Below are 17,351 nucleotides of genomic sequence, written 5' to 3'. Positions count from 1 at the left end.
CCCATCCCAAATGCCTTACATCCACTTTGTTTTTGTCCCCATTCAAACAAGTGGAAGATCCCAAAAAGCATCAACATCAGCATTTGAGTGGTTTCCCAATTTGGAATCAATAAAGCACATCTATCTATCTATCTATCTATCTATCTATCTATCTATCTATATATCTTCTATCTATCTATCTATCTATCTATCTTCTATCTATCTATCTATCTATATATCTTCTATCTATCTATCTATCTATCTATCTATCTATCTATCTATCTATCTTCTATCTATCTATCTATCTATCTATCTATCTATCTATCATTTAAGCAGGAGGCTGTAAACAGAGGGGTAAATGTGAAGACTTTCTGAAGCTGCTCCATTCAGGCCCAGGATTAAAAAAACAAAGAACACCAGAGTAATATGGGACCTTTGAAGGGTTTAATCCATTAACGCCAGACTCAAGAGCATCACGGCCGCTTCTTCTACTAGTTGCGATCAGTGTTTTCACCTGTTTTTGACTCATGTCTCCATTCTTTTTAATTCACACACAAAAGAAAACCTTGTTTGAAAGTGAAGAAAATGCCCTGCGTCAGAATGCAGTCAGACAGCAACTCAGGAAGTACGAGACAGATGTGGTCTGCGTCACAAGCTGACGCGTCTGTCCTCAGATGAACACGTCTGCACAGAATCTTCATTCGGGTCCATTTATGAATTATGTCACCTGTCGCCTGCGCCCTCTCCGTCTGGAGCCGCTGACGCCCCCCTGCTGTGTGACCGGGGAAGTGTTCAGCTCGCCACAGCGGGGGGGCAGAGCTTTCATTGACTTTATTAACTGAGTCATTTTTTTCATTTACTGTAGAAACTTTGATAAGATGCTGTGCAACACCTTTAATGGATGCTTGACTCATGATGTCGGCAATTGAGATGTGCTCACTTTTGTGATTGAACACACGTGTTGGTGATGTCACAGAGCCAACACTGAGGCGAAAACTAGACGGCGGCACCGACAAGGAGGATGTTGAGTTGCTATTTTTAGCGTCGTCTTTAGAAAATAAAGTGATGTTCACATTCTGAGATGGCGAGAAAAGCTTTTTCTAAGATTTCCTGAGAGCTACATGTGCGTCTTTAGTCCTTTTCACTAGCGACTAGTTGAACAACGGTTTTCACGACAGTGTCAACGCAATATGCAAGTCAAAACGTTGCTCCGGAGTGCCCCTAGTGGCTGAAACCCCCAACCAGGTTCCCTTTAAGATTTACACCTTTCACATTTGTCTCAGCAGCAGCAACGGAACTCTTCAGGTCTCCAAGTTCCATCCTGGATGTTGGATGGTTGTAGGTTTAGTTCACTTTACATTCACATGGTTGGTTCCCGGACGACAGTGACTGTTTCAAGGCATTCAGGAAAATCACGTCTTAATACTAAAATGCATGAGTTTAATCTCTCTTTATTGAGTCAGAGATAAGGCATCACTCTCGTTGTGACCCCCCGCCAGTACCTTTCGATATTTGATAATGTATTGTGTGTTCATGACTGTGTGTGCATGTGTGCGTGCGTGTGTGCGTGCGTTGCCCACATAACATGAATATTTTGTTATTCATAATCATCACTCGGATGATGTTACCCGAGAGTGCTTCATGTTGCACGCAGGTGCACCAGTGCATCCGCCCACTCGGAAAAAGTAAAAACTCCGCAGGGTTATTTATCTGTGCTGACATGAGCAGTGTGTGCGTGCGCGCGCGCCTGCGTGTTTGCAATGTATGTATATACGTATGTTATGGTATAATTGTGTGAAAAGTTGCGCGTGTAGAGGTGTTATTGCTCTCGATAAAGCTCGGAGGTCATTCTGTACTTCTAAAGTGAAGGCATATTCATCCTTATTGCTATCGCTCTTATTCTCTCTCCCTCTCTCTCTCTCGCTCTCTCTCTCTCTCTCTCACACACACACACACACACACACACACACACACACACACACACACACACACTGTCCATTATGGTGAAGAGCGTACACTGAGCTTATTTAAATCTGTAACACAGAAAGACAGTCAGATGTGGCTTCGTTGCCGAGTCCTCCACCCCGTTCAGGTCTGTCACACCTCCATGCTGGGCTTGCTCAAGTCCCCGTTCCCCTGGTTCCCACCGCCACCTGCACCTCCTCCACCACCACTACCACCCCCACCACCTCCTCCTCCTCCTCTGTCCTCCTCGTCGCCGCTGTCCAGCTCCTCGCTCTTGCGCTTGGTGTACCGCTCGTACAGCACCATGAGCACGCCCATCACCCAGGCCGACACCGTGCCGGCCGAGAAGATGACGAAACCGATGGCGATGAAGAAGAGGTAGTCCCAGTAGCCCAGGCCCTGGTGGCAGTCCGCCCGCAGCTGCATGCCCACCTCCGCCAGCCGCTGGCCGGCCAGCTCGGGGGGATTGTGGCAAACTGTCTGGCCCTCATCTGTGGGTGGGGATAGAGGGTGATAAAGGGTGAGAACACACACAGAAAGCAGTTTGGACTTCAGCAGCTTTTCCTATTAATAAAAAAAAGAAACAAAACACCCTTTATATTCCACAGAAAACAGCATATTTAGCCCTCTGTTCACAGCCATCTTCAAAAATTGGTCATCATCATTTTGCTTCTCGCTAATACTAATGATTTGTTGTTTGTGTTTAGTGTGTCACTATGCCTCCAATAGATCATGCGCCCTGGCTACTTGGCCAAGGGGATATCCCTTTGGCCGAATGGTTAAGCGCGCATGGCTATTACCCGGGAGTCTGGGGTATGTGGATCCTCATTTGTGTGGCAGCCTGTGCAGAGCACGGCTTGTGAAAAGAGGAGGGAAGAAGTGACAGTGGCGGATCATGTGTGGTTAAGAGCGCATGGCTATTACCCGGGAGTCTGGGGTTCGAAGCCCGCCCGGGCCCTCTGCGCCTTGCCACATTCGGAAGGGGACAAAAAACAAGGGGGCAGAAGAGCCCTTTGCGACATCACAAAGTGCTAATTTCCAAAACTGTTTAACGCAACGCATGCTGTCTGAAAAACAGTTCAAATAGAGGAAGGCAATGATTGCTCGCTGACTGGCTGTGAGATGCATATTACTGACAGGAAATCACTGATGAGGGATTTTTGCATAACACAAGCAAGACCTTTCAAAAGATCAGCTGCAGAGTCGAGTCAGCATATATCGGCTATAGGTGAAGGGCAGAGATGGCAAAGACCGAATAAAGGTTCACAAGGCCAACTAATGACTCTGGAGGAAGAGATGCTAAGATACAAGCTGTAAGGAAACAGCTGCAAACGATTTGCATGATTTTTTTTTTTTGTGATTAATAATCCCAGGAGGCACTGCAGCGATCGGCACCCCTCCTGTGACTAATGCAGGTCTTTGGTGTCTAGGACATGGCAACATTGCTATGCTGCACACGTGCGGTGGCACAGAGAGGTGACCACACTTCTGCCTCTGACACGTCAGCCACCACGACACGCTCATCATGACACACACAACAAATCGCTGTGGGGCCTCTGGGAGATAAGGAGAGGAGCGTTTACAATGACAAAACATCTGCCGCTCATAATGAGGAATATTGTAATCAGCAGGCACAAATCCAGTTCCAGAAGGAGGCAGAGAACTTGTCAAACAATGAGCAGATTTAATCCTGGGACGTCTTCATTAACGACTGGCGTATTCTGAATCGTGCACTTGGGCGTTGCACGAACATATTGTTAACGTATTAGCGCCACAAGAGTGCACACGAAAAGCAAAATGTAAAAAGAAAGAGTGTTCAACACTGGAGACACTCTGTTGGGTTTGTGATGATTTGGCGTGGTAGCTAACGTCAGTGTTCGCTAATCAGCTGATATGTTTCTCGCTTCGGTGGCACATTTTATATATACACTGATGTTACAGGTGTAGGAGTGATAAGCTGTGATCGTGACTGATGGTGGTCAATGTATGCTTGCATTTTGCAGAAGATGTAGAAGAAGAAGAAGAAAAGGTACTGTCAGGACGGTTAAAAAAACAAGCTCATGATTTGGGACATTGCCTTGGCGAACTTATTGCCCTAAAGCAGGGGTCAGCGTTTTAGCCATTTTCACGCCCCGTCTCCAAAAATATCCGCATGTGCACGGAAACGTTGAAAAGTACTTACACCAGGCCTTTTGTGGTGCTTTGGTTTTACTCTCTGAAGGCGGAAGAAGAAGAAGACCTGGAGGATTACAGAAGTAGCAGCTCGCTAACATAGCACGGCTAAGACGGAAAAGAACGCAAGCAAAAAGACGGTGTGGATAGATGACAAAGTTGAACTTCTGCTTCGAGTTACTTACTTACTATCTCCACCATCTTTGCGCCGGATCCGCAAAGGTTTTTAGCTAATGTTATGAAGGCACAAAAACAGCCAGATCCAGGTCAATGTTATTTGATGGCAGATGGGAAAAGATGGCTCGTTTGATAGTGAAGGTTGCCGACCCCTGCCCTAGACAATAAGTGTACTGCGCTAAAATGGTCATGACTAATAGGGAAAGGTCATGACTAATAGGGAAAGTTGGTTAGGAGTTACATCCTGCTTAGGAACTCTTCCTTTTTACATTGTCTGTCGCGACATTAGCACACGGAGAAGCCGCACAGATATTAATTAGCATGATTGTGAAGCATTGCGCCGTCCTGTGTGTATCCAATCAGCAGGCGGAGAACAGGATACAGTGCGCCGGCTACTCAATCGACTCATCTCATGCCACGAGCGCTGCCGTTCCTCCGCTCCCACCCTTCCTGCATGCTTAATTGCTCTTGTGCTCCCCAGAAAGAGATAAGACTTTTTTTTAATTCTCGATATGAAAGGAAAAAACGCTGAGAGGGGATTGAGAGAAAAGGGCAAATATCAGCGTCGGGGGTTGGAGTTGGAGGGAGAGGGGGGGGTTTGGACGGGTGTGGTGGGCCCGACCTTGGAGGAGCAGGGGAAGGTGGGAGAGCAGCATCTGGCTGGAGTCCTGTCCGCTGATGGATGGATAATTGCTGCTGAAAATGTTAATTAAACTGCGCTGAAGCAGCCACGGAGCCAAAGGTCTGATCGTGAAGATGAGCGATGGAGGGAAGACTGCGAGAACAGTCCGACACGATCGATAATTCTGCTTTTACGATGCGAGAGTCGAGGCTGCGGACGTCAGGAAGTCAAGATAAAAAAAAGAAAAGGCCTCAGTGTTGGGCAGGTTTGTGGAAGAAGCAAAACCAACTTGTGTCCCTTCTTCTGACTCCTCCTGGGTCAAAGCCACGAAGAGAACAATCTGATGATTTGACATCCGTCTGTCTGCGTGTACTTCATCAAGACATCCTGCAGCGGTTCTGATGAGATTCTCCTCATCAATTCTGCCTTAACGATTGGCGTTGCAGGGGGACGCTTGGACGCTGACGTTGCCTAAGAAGTGGGACGTGAGACATGTGATGCCTGCAGAGGTTAGAAGTTCAGGACACCAGGAGATGTTGCAGGAGATATGACACTGACAATCGAGCGGAAGCAGTGAATGCAGCCAGTTTGAATCAAAATATAATTATGACTAGAATCTGAAAAGACAGAGTAAAAAAATTTTAAAAAATTCTTGATTTCTGTCTTTTGAGGTCCCACATGATGCAAAATCCCCTTCTGCTGATATATAAAAAAGCCTTTTGTGATGTCACAAAGGGCACGCCTGGCAAACCGATGCTGCAGCCATCTCATAGAAAAGAAAGGAGACAAGTCTCTGAGACGGGACCAGGATTTGGGAGGAAGGGAGGGAGTTACAAGTCTCTTCTTTTTTAAGACCAAGTGAAAAAAAAAGAAGAACCCAGGGCCACCTCGGAGCCTGTCTCTCCTCCTCTCTTCTGTCCTGGAGGCTTTTTCCTTCTCCTTAAGAGGAACCGTTTTGCGCCTTCACCCACACCTTGGGATGTCCCAAACTGATTTTTCTGGATTAGCATTAAGGTCAATTAAGCCATGATAATTTATAGCAGGATCTATTTTGGGCTTGATTCTTTTTCTCAAGCTCTGCACTTTTTTCTCTCTTTTTTTTCTTGCTGCCTCAGAGACATTTTAACTGAACTTTATCCAGCGTGGCCAGAGAGCCGCTATTAGCTGACAACAGCTGCATTTAAAAAAAACAAAACAAGAGTTTGTAGCACAGATGTGACCAGGACCCTCATCCTCTCCAGGTCTTTCAATCCACTGCGAGACAGAAGAAGTGTTCTAGTCCAGCATGAGCCTGAACTTTTAGGACTTGAGCCTCGACTCGACTCAGACTTGTTTATTGTCGAGTTCGGACTTGAACTGGTGCTTCGACTTTACACACACTTTGCTGTCATTGTGTGAATCCAGGCCCTGTCCTCTCTCTTCCCACCCGCTTTAAAGCCGGCTTCCTGCGAAAATGAGTTTGCAGTGCGAACCGCCGGGGTGGGCAAACACTGATGTCTGATGACATCTAGTCTAAATATTAGCACGTAGTAAAACGCACGAAGACGGGAGGCTTCTTATCTCCCGAATCAACAAAAAAAAGGCTTTGTGAAACGGTGCAAATCTTCTGTTTTTTGTCCTTCCCAACCAGAGACTCTTGTCGTTACTTCAGGGAGAATTTGTGACTGCTCTCTTTAATCAGATAAGGGGAAAATAATTAGAGTATTACAGGGGAACACAGTAGAAGGTGTCCTCGGGGATGATTCAGACTCATTTCACTGTCTGTTTCATCGTCACTCTCTGTTTTCCCTCTCATCTTGTCACTCGGCCACTTAACCAAGCAGACGTTCTGGCAGTGGTGCCCTTGACATTTTCTCTGTTTGTCCCTGTTCGCCCCCACCCCCACCCCCACCCTTTGTGTTTCTTTGCAGCAAATGTTGCCTGTGATAAAGTGTGCCTTGGCAGTTTTATTTCCAGGGTGATGCCACTCTGTAAACTTTGATACTTGAGGGTGTGCTGATGGAACAGGCCAGACCCGGTTTTGATGATTGCGAAAACAATTAAAAAAAAAAACTTCTTATTATTGATATATTCAAAACATAAGCTTTTGAATATAACTCAAGAGGTTTTTCAATTAAGAGTTTTGTGTACGTCAAACTGGCCGTAAATGGGTCGCAACACATTTCTGAAGTTCTTGTTCAGGACAGGACTTGAGGAACTGAACCCAAATGCATGACTTAAATAGAAGTACAAAATGAAGCAATGTTTTAATTTCCCAAATGCAAAAAAATCAACATCACTCTTACGAGCAAACAAAAAACAGACTGACAAAATACGAGACAAGACACACGAGACCTGATTACAAGATGTGAACTGGAGTTGTTTGCTCTCTGTTGCAATGAACAAGATGAGCTAGCACAGGACAAAGGGAGACACGCAGACTATATATACACACAAGGTAAGGAGGGAACAAGTGAACACAACAAGTGAAAACTATCAGGCCGGGGACGACTAGTCGGACAAACAATAAATAAAACAGGAAGTAATGATACAATAAACAGAAACTAAACTAACACAGAACTTGACAGCAAGAACTTGACATGATAATTCTTCATAAATGAATGTACAACTAAGAAAGATTCTACATTTACACAAGCTTGTGTCTTCCAAATTGCACAATGTCACAATATGACAACAAAGAGTGAGACAATCACAAGTGAGACAGTCAGTCAACAAGTTCAGTCTGAACACGTTGTGCTCTTATTTACTCATTAATGTCACTATTTCAGTGCTTCACAACCTTAAGAGCCGCATTAAGACCACTTTAAACAAGCTTTGGAAGACAAACACCGAAGCCTTTAGTTAAAATGCACGTTGAGCCCCTGAGGTTCTCTGATCTGAGCATTTTTCTTCCAAATAAATGTCTTTTCCCTGCCTTTTTTCTTCTGACAAATCCGTCCCCATGTTTCCATCACTGCCGTCTGGTCCCCACTGCCTCCTCAAGCGACCTCGGCGGTCAGCCGACTTTCCTGGCCGAGCTCAGATGCGTGACTTCAACTGCATTACGGTAATGTTGTGATCAGCGCGGTGACAGGGACCAGACACTGAGGCCCATGGCTCCGTTCAGGGGTTCGCTAGACGCACAAAAATAGTGCCATCCGAGAAAAAAACACACGCTGCACTTGGATGAAGGCGGATACAGACAAACACAGTGAAGGCTCACTGAAGAAGTGGAGATTGGATAAATGTCAACACTCGGAGGACCTGAAGGTTGATGGTTTTGACCGCGGATAGACTGCACAGACGAAGCCCGCGTGCGTGTTGAATGGCGATGATGCGGCCGCCGTATCAAATCATCAGCTGGATCGTTTCCGACTTGTGCGCCGAGACAAGTGATGACAGCAAGCGGGGCTTATCACCTCCCTGGAGGCGGGGGGTGAGACGCCATGTACCGAAAAAGCGCCGCTGACTCTTTGATGAACTCGACTCACAGAAGTCGGCGACGAGCGGGTCGGGAATAACAATCGAGCTTCCGGCTCTCTTTTCGGACCGGACCCGGAATGCAAAATGCAAGGGACGACCTCCTGCGGGTTGGCGCCGTGGTGCAGGTATAATAAAGAGAGACAGTGACAGAGAGAGAGAGAGAGAGAGGGAGAAAAGGTGGACGTGTTCCTCACACTTGCGTGAACATACAGCGTGTTTGCGTTGCTGCGCGGCCGATAACGAGAGGTGCTGCGCATTAACCTGCAAGGCAGCGCCAGGGCTGTGAAGTGGAAACAGCTTTTCATAAGCAGATTAATTATGCCAATGCGTATGGTAATGAGGGAGGCCGCGGTCTCCTATGTAGCTGGGAGTCAGTTTGCGGTGTGGTGGTGGTGGTGGTCGGGGGGAGGGGGGGGGCAGACGACAACACCCGCGTGCCCTTTTCCGCTGTTAATCGCCGGGAATTAGCGGCGAGAACCTTGAGTTGCAACATTTACTGCGTGCGTACAAGCCCGCGTCTTCACACAGCTCCTGCTTCTAGCGTCTCTCGCCGCCTCCTTGACCTTTTGACCTCACCTGATCGAGCACCGGACGCGCACAGCAGCCTTTTTCCCGTTTTCTCTTTTTCACGGCGCGATTAAACTTTGCTTTCAGGCCAGGTGACGTCTGAAAGTCAAGGTTACAACTGTTAAGAGCTCAGCCATTCGCTATCTGCCTGACCCGCAGATAATCTTGACCTTTCCTTCGCGAAAAGGCGGGGGGGGGGAAAAAAACCTCATCAATCAGTCAACTGAGGCGGCGCTAATCCCAGGACGCAGCCGCGGTGACCCCCGAGAGGAAGTGCAGACGTTTTTGTCTCGCGTGCGAGGAACAGAGCTGGAGGGGGTGAAACGGTGAAACGCTCGTCTTGTTTCGCTCGTCAAGGTGTTTTTTTTCCCCAGCTTTTCTATTCTCACCGTCAGCGAGGCTCACCGGGGGAATTAACCGTACCGTAGCGAGCAGACTGCTAAAGGAGAAAGCTGACACAAACAAAAACACCGCTGGCATGGTTTTAAGTTTTGTATTTTTCCCAGACAATTTTAACTGTCTGACCGCGTAGCAAGCGAGTGAGTAGGTGCGAGTACATATAACCTGGAAGACACCTGCGTCAGGACTCACTGCTTGTTCCATCTCTAGTTTCTGTGACTGGCTGAGGTGAAAGATGAAAGGCAGTATTGGAAGAAAAGCACACATGAAGGACGACATTAAACATTAAAAACAGTTTCTAAAAGTGAAGATGACCTGAGGGACGTCAAGTTCTCAGCATCAGTTTTCCCACAACGTTTTGACTTTTTGCTGATATTTAGAAAATCTTGCTGTCAATACACAGCTCTCAGATTTCAATATAATATTTTGAAACTGTCTGCCAGATTTTGCTCTAAAATTCCGAAATTTCATTGGCCAAAATTTGTTTTCTGCAAAAAGTAACGGGGCGCTCTCAGGGGAACCAACAGCATTAATGAATTAATGCATTAGTGCCCCTTATGACAACACAAAAGAGCAGATTACCAGATCTGTGTGTGTGTGCGTGCGTGCGTGCGTGCGTGCGTGCGTGCGTGTGTGTTGTAGCACAAAGAGAAGCAAGTCAAAGCAGCAACAGACGGCCTCATGCTCTGGGTCCTGACTGAATCAAACCGAGACGCTGAAGTTTTACAAGGTGAAACTTTTCTCCGCTGACGGAGTCGCGGGACCTGCCGACGGCCTTTCCATTCTCACAAGCCGAGCCGGAGATTCTCTTCCGTTTAGCGCTCAGCGGTGCTGGTTAAAAACTAAGAATAGCTGACCTTTTCTCCACAACATCCACCAGCGCTGAATAACTGCGACGCCTTCTCGCCGCTCCTCTCTTTCGCTCAAATACAGGCATTAGTCAGATTACCACCATCCTTTTTATCCATCATTTCTACATTCCATCTTTCTTCCTCTGGCAGATAGAGAGAGAGGGAGCCAGCCAGTGAGCGAGCGAGCGAGAGAGTGAAGGTCAAACAGCAACAGCTCGCTCTCTTTCTTTCTCTCTCTCTCTCCATCGCTCCCTCTTATCGGCCTTCATCACCTCCCACTTTTCATTCCCACTCCACCACGTTATTCTCCCTTCCCTCTTTATCCCTCTATTTCCGTTGGCCGTTTCATCTCCTACACTCCTCGGCCGTCCTTGCGTCTCGCTCGGTTTTCTGCTCGGTCATCTTCGCTCTCTCCCCCGTCTCTTATTTTTAATTTAATTTTATTATTTGCTCCACTCTTCTACTCTCCTCGTCTGGTTCGCAAAAAACGCACCGGCACACAAAGACGCTGCCGTAACCAGGTGCCTCAGGTGATCATATCGCGCACACACACACACACACACACACACACACACACACACACAGACACACACACACACACACACGCATACAAACACACACATGCGCACGCGTCTTGAGTCGCATCAATCGGGCACCGTGAAATGCGCACAGACGTATAAATACCTGAATGCAGCGGCTGCGCTACAGCGAGCAGGGCCGCCTGAACCTGATACGCTCCTTGGCAGCCGACGGGTCTGAGGGTGCGTTGCAGCTGATAAATAATGGAAGGTCTGCTGGTATTAAATTGAATCAATGGCTCCTTGTCATTATGAATGTTTTAATGGACGTGAGTGACAGATCTGGGCCGCAGAGGGCCGGCCACTCCTTTGTATTCTGCATGTGTGTTCCCCCCTCGCCCCCCCCCCCTTTTTAACGCAAAGTCCATCTTATCCGTTCTAGTCATTTTTATCCCCCACCTCCCTCTGCAGCCTTTTCCGTCTTATCTCATTTTGCTCTCAAGTCTTAAGTCATGCTGCTTCACCGCTTCCCTCTCATCTGTCCCTGAAGAAGAAAAAAATCTCTTTTATGAGCGATGAACCAAACTCGAGTGACGCAAAAAAAAAAAAAGGAGCCCCGCTGTTTTCTTTCACTCTTCACGCCTCTGAACCCTGCCAACCTTTCTTCTTGTTTCTCATTCTTCTTTTATGAATATTTAACTCTTGCCCCACGCGTGGCCCTCTGTCTGGGCTCTTTGCCTCTGGCTCTCGGGGGCCAGAGGCAGGTGAAGCGGCCAGAAAATATTTTTCCCAGCCAGAACACAAATACTCTGCCAGCCAAGCCGAGGGACCAGCACCTGAGTTCAATTAGGCTGAGGCACTTGTCGGCTGCTGCAGATTGTTCGACAGGCTGGAATCTCATTACAACCACAGAGGAGGTGCAGGTCAGAGTGGCTTACTGGGCAAGCAAAGCACCAGAGGAAAGAAATGCAGAGCAAAACCAGTGAATTTGCATTTATTTTAACTGTTAGATAACTTGTGATGAATATTATGGTCTGTCGTCTGCTCATTTCCGGTTACATTTTGATTGTTTTGTCTTCTCTTGTATTTTCTGTAGCCTTTTTCATCCCTCCAATGACTTTCACCTGTGTCTGTTGATTGCCCTCCTGTATAAATGGTCCTTGTCTCCCTTCCTCTGTGTCAGCTTCTTCCTGCAACCCACAGCCTTGCTGCATTTAGGTCCTGCCACTAACCACTTTACTCAATGACACGTTATGCAGTGCAGTGTCTAAGAGGATCTCATAATCAGCGTCTCCCTGTATTTTCTCGCTCCTCTGCGTGTGTTTACCTCTTGTCTTAATTTGCTCGCCGTCAAACGAGACTTAACTGCACCTGCCAGCTCCGGCGCTTCTTCGCCGCCATGCTTCGACTTAGCCGGGCTGCCGGAGTTAAGGCACGTCACCAGGCACAAACACCATGGAGTGGAACTGACTTACTTAACACAGCGCGCAAAAACACAAACAAACAGCTAACAAACGGGGGGGGGGGGGGGGGGGGAGTGAGCGAAATGGAACCATCAGGCTCAAACAGACGATTATTCTGCCTGGCATTCTGCACAGGCATTGATTTTAAAGACTGCTGCTGCTGCATGACTCACTAGCTGAGGTTTCCATCTCCCTGGTTTTATGCACAATTTGCATTGGGTACAGCATCGGAAAAAGGGCGAGTGAAATGCCAAAATTCACAAAAAGCAACAAAAAAAACAAAACAGCAACACATAAAATCTGCAAAGCATTAGTCATACTGGACTGGAGTGGTCGTTGACATACAATTTTAAAAGGAAAAATAGAGAAAAGTTGTGATGTTCATGCACAAGTAGTGTACTTTCAGGTTTTCCCATAATGCACAGCAACGAGGTTCACAACAACAATCAATACTGACCAGTAAGTAGACCCAGATTCTCCCCCTGTCTCATTCATGCAAAATATATCAAGACATCTAAATGCTAAACCTCACATCAAGTTGTCAAGTTGCTTCCAGGGCGACTGCTCACGACGCCTCAGACTGACGTGCAACGAGGCAAAAGTTTCACAAAAGATCGTCTTTGCATCGAGACGGAAACCAGGTTACTGTCCTCAGGTGTTGTGCGGCGCGGCAGCATTAGAGCCCTTCTGTGAACCTGACTCCCACTCGGGCGCAGCGACAGCTGCAATCTCTGTACATTAGAGCCGTAAGGCCCTGCAGTCAGACAGGAGGCTGTTCCTCCGCTGACGCACACTTCAGCCTCTGACACACACATACACACACACACACTCGCTCAACTCAACACGACCCCTTTTTTACTCTGACAAACAGGTAAACATTGTTGTTTGCCTGTGTGTGAGTGTGTGTTTTTGGGGTGCACGCAGCTCATTAGATGGGTTTTCAACCAGTGAATAGAGTACATGTTGACCCGCAATGAGCCGAAGGCTCCTCCTCTTCGTACTTCTGACCCGCTTTTCCACCGATTGTAAAGGAAAAGTGCCAGCTTGCGCGGCTTTTTAAAGAAGCTGCTCGAGTGCGTGCGTGTGAGTGTGTGTGTGTGAGAGAGATAACAACTCGCGGGGAGCTGCTCTCTTCTTGCAGAGGCGTTATTGTCGTCTTCTTCCTTTCCCTCGCTGTGCATCGCATCCCTGTTATCCCACAAAGCACTCCCGCTTTAGGGTTTTCCCGCAACCTCTGGGTGACACACACACTGACTCACCCCACACTTGAGTGGCCTGAGTCACTTTCGCTTCGCCACGCACGCACGTACGTACGTACGTACACGCGCGCGCACGTACAGGCTGCCCTCAGCGCGGGGGCGACGGAGCTCTATTTGAGTCCCGTCATTAACCATCTGGATTGGAGGAGGGTGGGGGGGCTGGGGCATGTGCAGAGGTAAGAGAGGCTCATGAGACAAAGAACAGGTACAAAAGGACACAATCATCCTTTCATTACCCCCCCCACCCCCCGAACCCCACAGCACCCAGAGGGACAATGATGTGAGATCACTTGGATGAGCAGCGACAGCTCTTATTATTATTATTATAAGCAAGGCCACACGGTAATAAGGCCCGACCCGCTTCACTTGCGCGGGGCTCGTTGATATTTTTATGAAGGAAGGTCAGAGGGCCTCGTCATTAGCGATTTGCCGGTCGGTCTAAGGTGACTTTTTACTTTCCAGGTAACTGAGATGCAAATCTGCTCATTAGCTGGGACATCATTGAGACACGACAGGCAGCTCCAGGGGGGGATTACACGCTGCAGACAGGAGTCAAGGAAAGCAAATTTTCCGAATGGTTCTGGGACTCTGAGGTCGAAGTGTTGACGAGTGTGAGAATGAGGCTGTGTGTGGACAAATGGAAGGCCATGTGAGCGCGCATGAATTAAGACCCGCCTCGAAAAGGTTGTTTTTAAAAAGAATTAACAAAAATTTGATCGACATAGGCCACTAAGTAGTTCACCGCTGTGGGCCAAATTGACCATCCGCCTTAAACCGCATTATCTCAATTGGCTGATTTGAACAATAACAAACGAAGAGACCTCGTTGCATCTTTGGCTCTCGGTTTGTTTACTTGTCAGGAAACTGGCCAGCGAGATGAATCCAACATCCTGCCAATCAGACAAAGGACCATCTGCAAGAGCTCCATCCCAGCAGGACAGACAGAGCAGGGCTGGTGACTAAAGTTTAGGCATATGTAATTAATTATTAACATCGTTTGGGGGCTGCAGCTGCCGTTAAGAGACATTTAAAAAGTAACTTATTCTCTCACGCAGTGAGCTACAATCTGTCACTCCAGTCTCCACCCTCACCTTGGAACTTGAAGCCCTCGATCTGCACCCACAGGCACAGGTCCTCCGTGTCACAGTCGCAGCTCCAGGGGTTCCCGCTCAGTCCCAGAGACCGCAGCGCGGGCAGCGCGATCAGGCTGCTGATGTTGAGCGCCGTCAGGTTGTTCCGGCTCACATCCAGCACCTGCAGGGCGATGTTCTCCGAGAACGAGTCCGGATGGATCTCCCCGAGACTCGGGTTATCCGTCAGCCGGAGCATCACCAGGGACACCAGGGGCCCGAAAGTCCGGTCCTCGATCTGCAGCAGCACGTTAAACGACAAGTCCAGGTAGGCGAGTTTCCGCAGGTTGCCGAAAGTCGACTCTGAGATCTCGCTCAGCGAGTTGTTGCTGCAGTCCAGGTAGACCAGGTCGGACAGATAGTTGAGCTGGAGCGCCGGCAGGTCCGCGATGCGGTTGTTGGAGATGATGAGCTGCCGGGTGGCCAGGGGCAGGTCGTTGGGGAACAGGGTGAGATCCTGGCCGGCGCACTGGACCACCAGCTGGTCGTCGCACACGCACCTGTCCGGGCAGCCGGCCGTGAGAGCCGGGGAGGGGGTCGCCCCCATCACGAAGATGAAGAGGAAGAGAAGCCGGAGGGACTGGGCTCTGCTGGGCTCGGCCAGGAGACGCATGACGAGGCCGCCCGCAGCGTCATGAACTCGGGCTGAGCTGGACCAGCACTCCCCGGCGCTCCTCGGGCATCCTGCATGGGTGTGTGGATGCGTGCGCGGGGTGTGGAGGGACCCGGCTGCCCCAAGAGCCCGGCGCGGCGCTGCGTGGAGCCAGCCTCTCTCCTCCTCCTTGTTCTTGTTGTTGTAGTTGTAGTTGTTGTTGTCTTTCCGCTCACAAAAAGAAAAACAGAGACGACCTGATCGGTCAGTCACACGCACACAGGCGCGTCACGCACGTCCCCACGAGACATCGCTTCAGAAGGTGACCGAGAGGCGCTTGTCTGTCACCGGACTGGATCCACTCGGTGCCTCGATCACCCCCCCGCGGACTCCAAATTGTGCGTTATCGACTTTCCAAACACATGGCTGCAAACGGCTCCGTCCTGTCCTGATGTCCGGTGTCTCCGCTGGAATGCACCTCGGTTTCACACGTCCTTGACCGTCATGAGTGTGTGTGTGTGTGTGTGTGTGTGTGTGTGTGTGTGTGTGTGTGTGTGTGTGTGTGTGTGGGTCTGTCCAGCAGCGGCAGCACCAGCAGCAGACGGGATCGGCTGTCTCTCAGGAGCGCGAGGCAAAGTGCGTCCTCTCCTCTCCTCGTGTTCGGCAGCTCTGAAGTGGTCGCGCGCGCTGCGCTCCCCGTCTCCTCCGTCTCCCCACGCGCGCACCTCTGCACGCGCTCAAGTAGCGCTCGCCCCGTGAGAGAGTCGGCAGTGATGTGATTGGGAGCGGTGACGTCACCAGGTGTTGCTCCTCTCTTGAGGGAATAGAAAAGAAAGCAAACTAACCCCAGCGTATTATTGTCAGGGAAACAAAGGCCCCACACTTGTTTCTCTCTCCCACTCACTCGCATGCATCTGTATGTGCGTGCATGAAAAGCAAGTCAATCATAATCTCGCCTGAAAGCAGCAGCAGCAGCAGCCGTGCATGGAGTTATCTTATGTGGTCCAATGGCTAATTTCCTTCATCTGTCCCCCAGCACATTGTCGTCAACTTAGTGCGTTCAGATGGGACTGTGTGTGTGTGTGTGTGTGTGTGTGTGTGTGTGTGTGTGTGTGTGTGTGTGCGCGCGCGTGTCATTATTATTGTTTCTTCTCTTTTCCAAGTAGTAAATCATCATCCATAGGAATTGGAGTTGAGTGATGTATCCAGTTGTGCGCATTGAGGCCAATGTATCACCACCAGCCTCGGGTCATCTATAATTAGTTTTCCAAATCATCCTCTAAGTGAAATAAATAAATAAATCCAAGTATCAAGTATGTTAAAGGTTTTACAGCCTGGACAACAGAGAAGAATAGACCCAAAAAGAAGAAAAACCCAGGGCAACAAAAAATTAAAAACAAATTTCTTGAATTGCACTGACAGTTCAGTCAGAATGATTAATTGATGAAGAGAGAAAAAAGAACACAGCCCCTTTGCCAGCTTTTTTAGATTAAAACTTGATTCGGCCAGACATGTACGGTAGCTTGGAGGAAAATGAGACCTTTTTGATCGATGATGCTCTCCTCTGGCCCGTCTGCCCTCTCCATCACGAGCTCCACGGTCCAGATGTCCCTGCTGGATCATGTTCGCCGATAACGGCCCTGCTAAAGCCTGGCAATCACAATCATTAGTGTAACTTTCCTCTCTGACTGCACCCAGTGGTGTCAGCTTCCAGAGGTACCTCGACTGTGTGTGTGTGTGTGTGTGTGTGTGTGTGTGTGTGTGTGTGTGTGTGTGTGTGTGTGTTTTCTGTTTGTGTGTGTGTGTGTGTGTGTGTGTGTGTATGTGTCTTGTTGCACTTGGGCATGACTTAAAGTGCACAACATCATATTGTGGGTAGCGTATACAGTATATGGGATGTCTCATGTCTTACCATTGTGTGCGTGTTTGCATTCTTTGTATGTGTTATACTTGTCTGCACAGATGCTCCCAGTTCTTTCAATGGTGCAGACATGTGTCCACGTGCTTCCATGTGTGTGTGTGTGTGTGTGTGTGTGTGTGTGGACCTGTGCTGGTACATCCTTACTTTTTAATAAGGGTGTTAGCTATGCTAGTGTCAGCTGTCAGCGTTCAGACAGCAAATCTGATCCCAGACCTGACGAGTGGGGAAATACTTCTGTAGCTTGTCGCCCTATACTCCATGTCTTTAGAGCAAC

At 48.6% G+C, this 17,351-nt stretch overlaps 1 protein-coding gene across 1 annotated transcript; it reads right to left on the bottom strand.

Moving 5' to 3' along the window:
• Window positions 1–1,410: 1,410 nt before the first annotated feature.
• Window positions 1,411–16,285, bottom strand: lrrc52 (leucine rich repeat containing 52). The gene is made up of 2 exons (XM_076039458.1): window positions 14,526–16,285; window positions 1,411–2,435 (listed from the first exon to the last, which is right to left on the bottom strand). The coding sequence occupies exons 1-2, from the start codon at window positions 15,175–15,177 to the stop codon at window positions 2,077–2,079; spliced, it is 1,011 nt and encodes a 336-aa protein (XP_075895573.1). The 5' UTR covers window positions 15,178–16,285; the 3' UTR covers window positions 1,411–2,076.
• Window positions 16,286–17,351: the final 1,066 nt, after the last annotated feature.

This window comes from Nelusetta ayraudi, unplaced genomic scaffold (assembly GCF_046127955.1).
Source record: "Nelusetta ayraudi isolate G7.1 ecotype Tasmania unplaced genomic scaffold, CSIRO-AGI_Nayr_v1 ptg000059l, whole genome shotgun sequence".
Lineage (NCBI taxonomy): Eukaryota > Metazoa > Chordata > Actinopteri > Tetraodontiformes > Monacanthidae > Nelusetta > Nelusetta ayraudi.
Note: the sequence above shows the minus strand (reverse complement) of the source record. Positions and strands in the feature narration are given on the sequence as shown.

Coding starts and splice junctions, on each gene's coding strand:
- lrrc52 (XM_076039458.1), bottom strand. CDS start 15,177: ATGCGTCTCCTGGCCGAGCCCAGCAGAGCCCAGTCCCTCCGGCTTCTC. Junction 2,436..14,525: donor CGAGGGCTTCAAGTTCCAAG/GTGAGGGTGGAG, acceptor CCCCACCCACAG/ATGAGGGCCAGACAGTTTGC.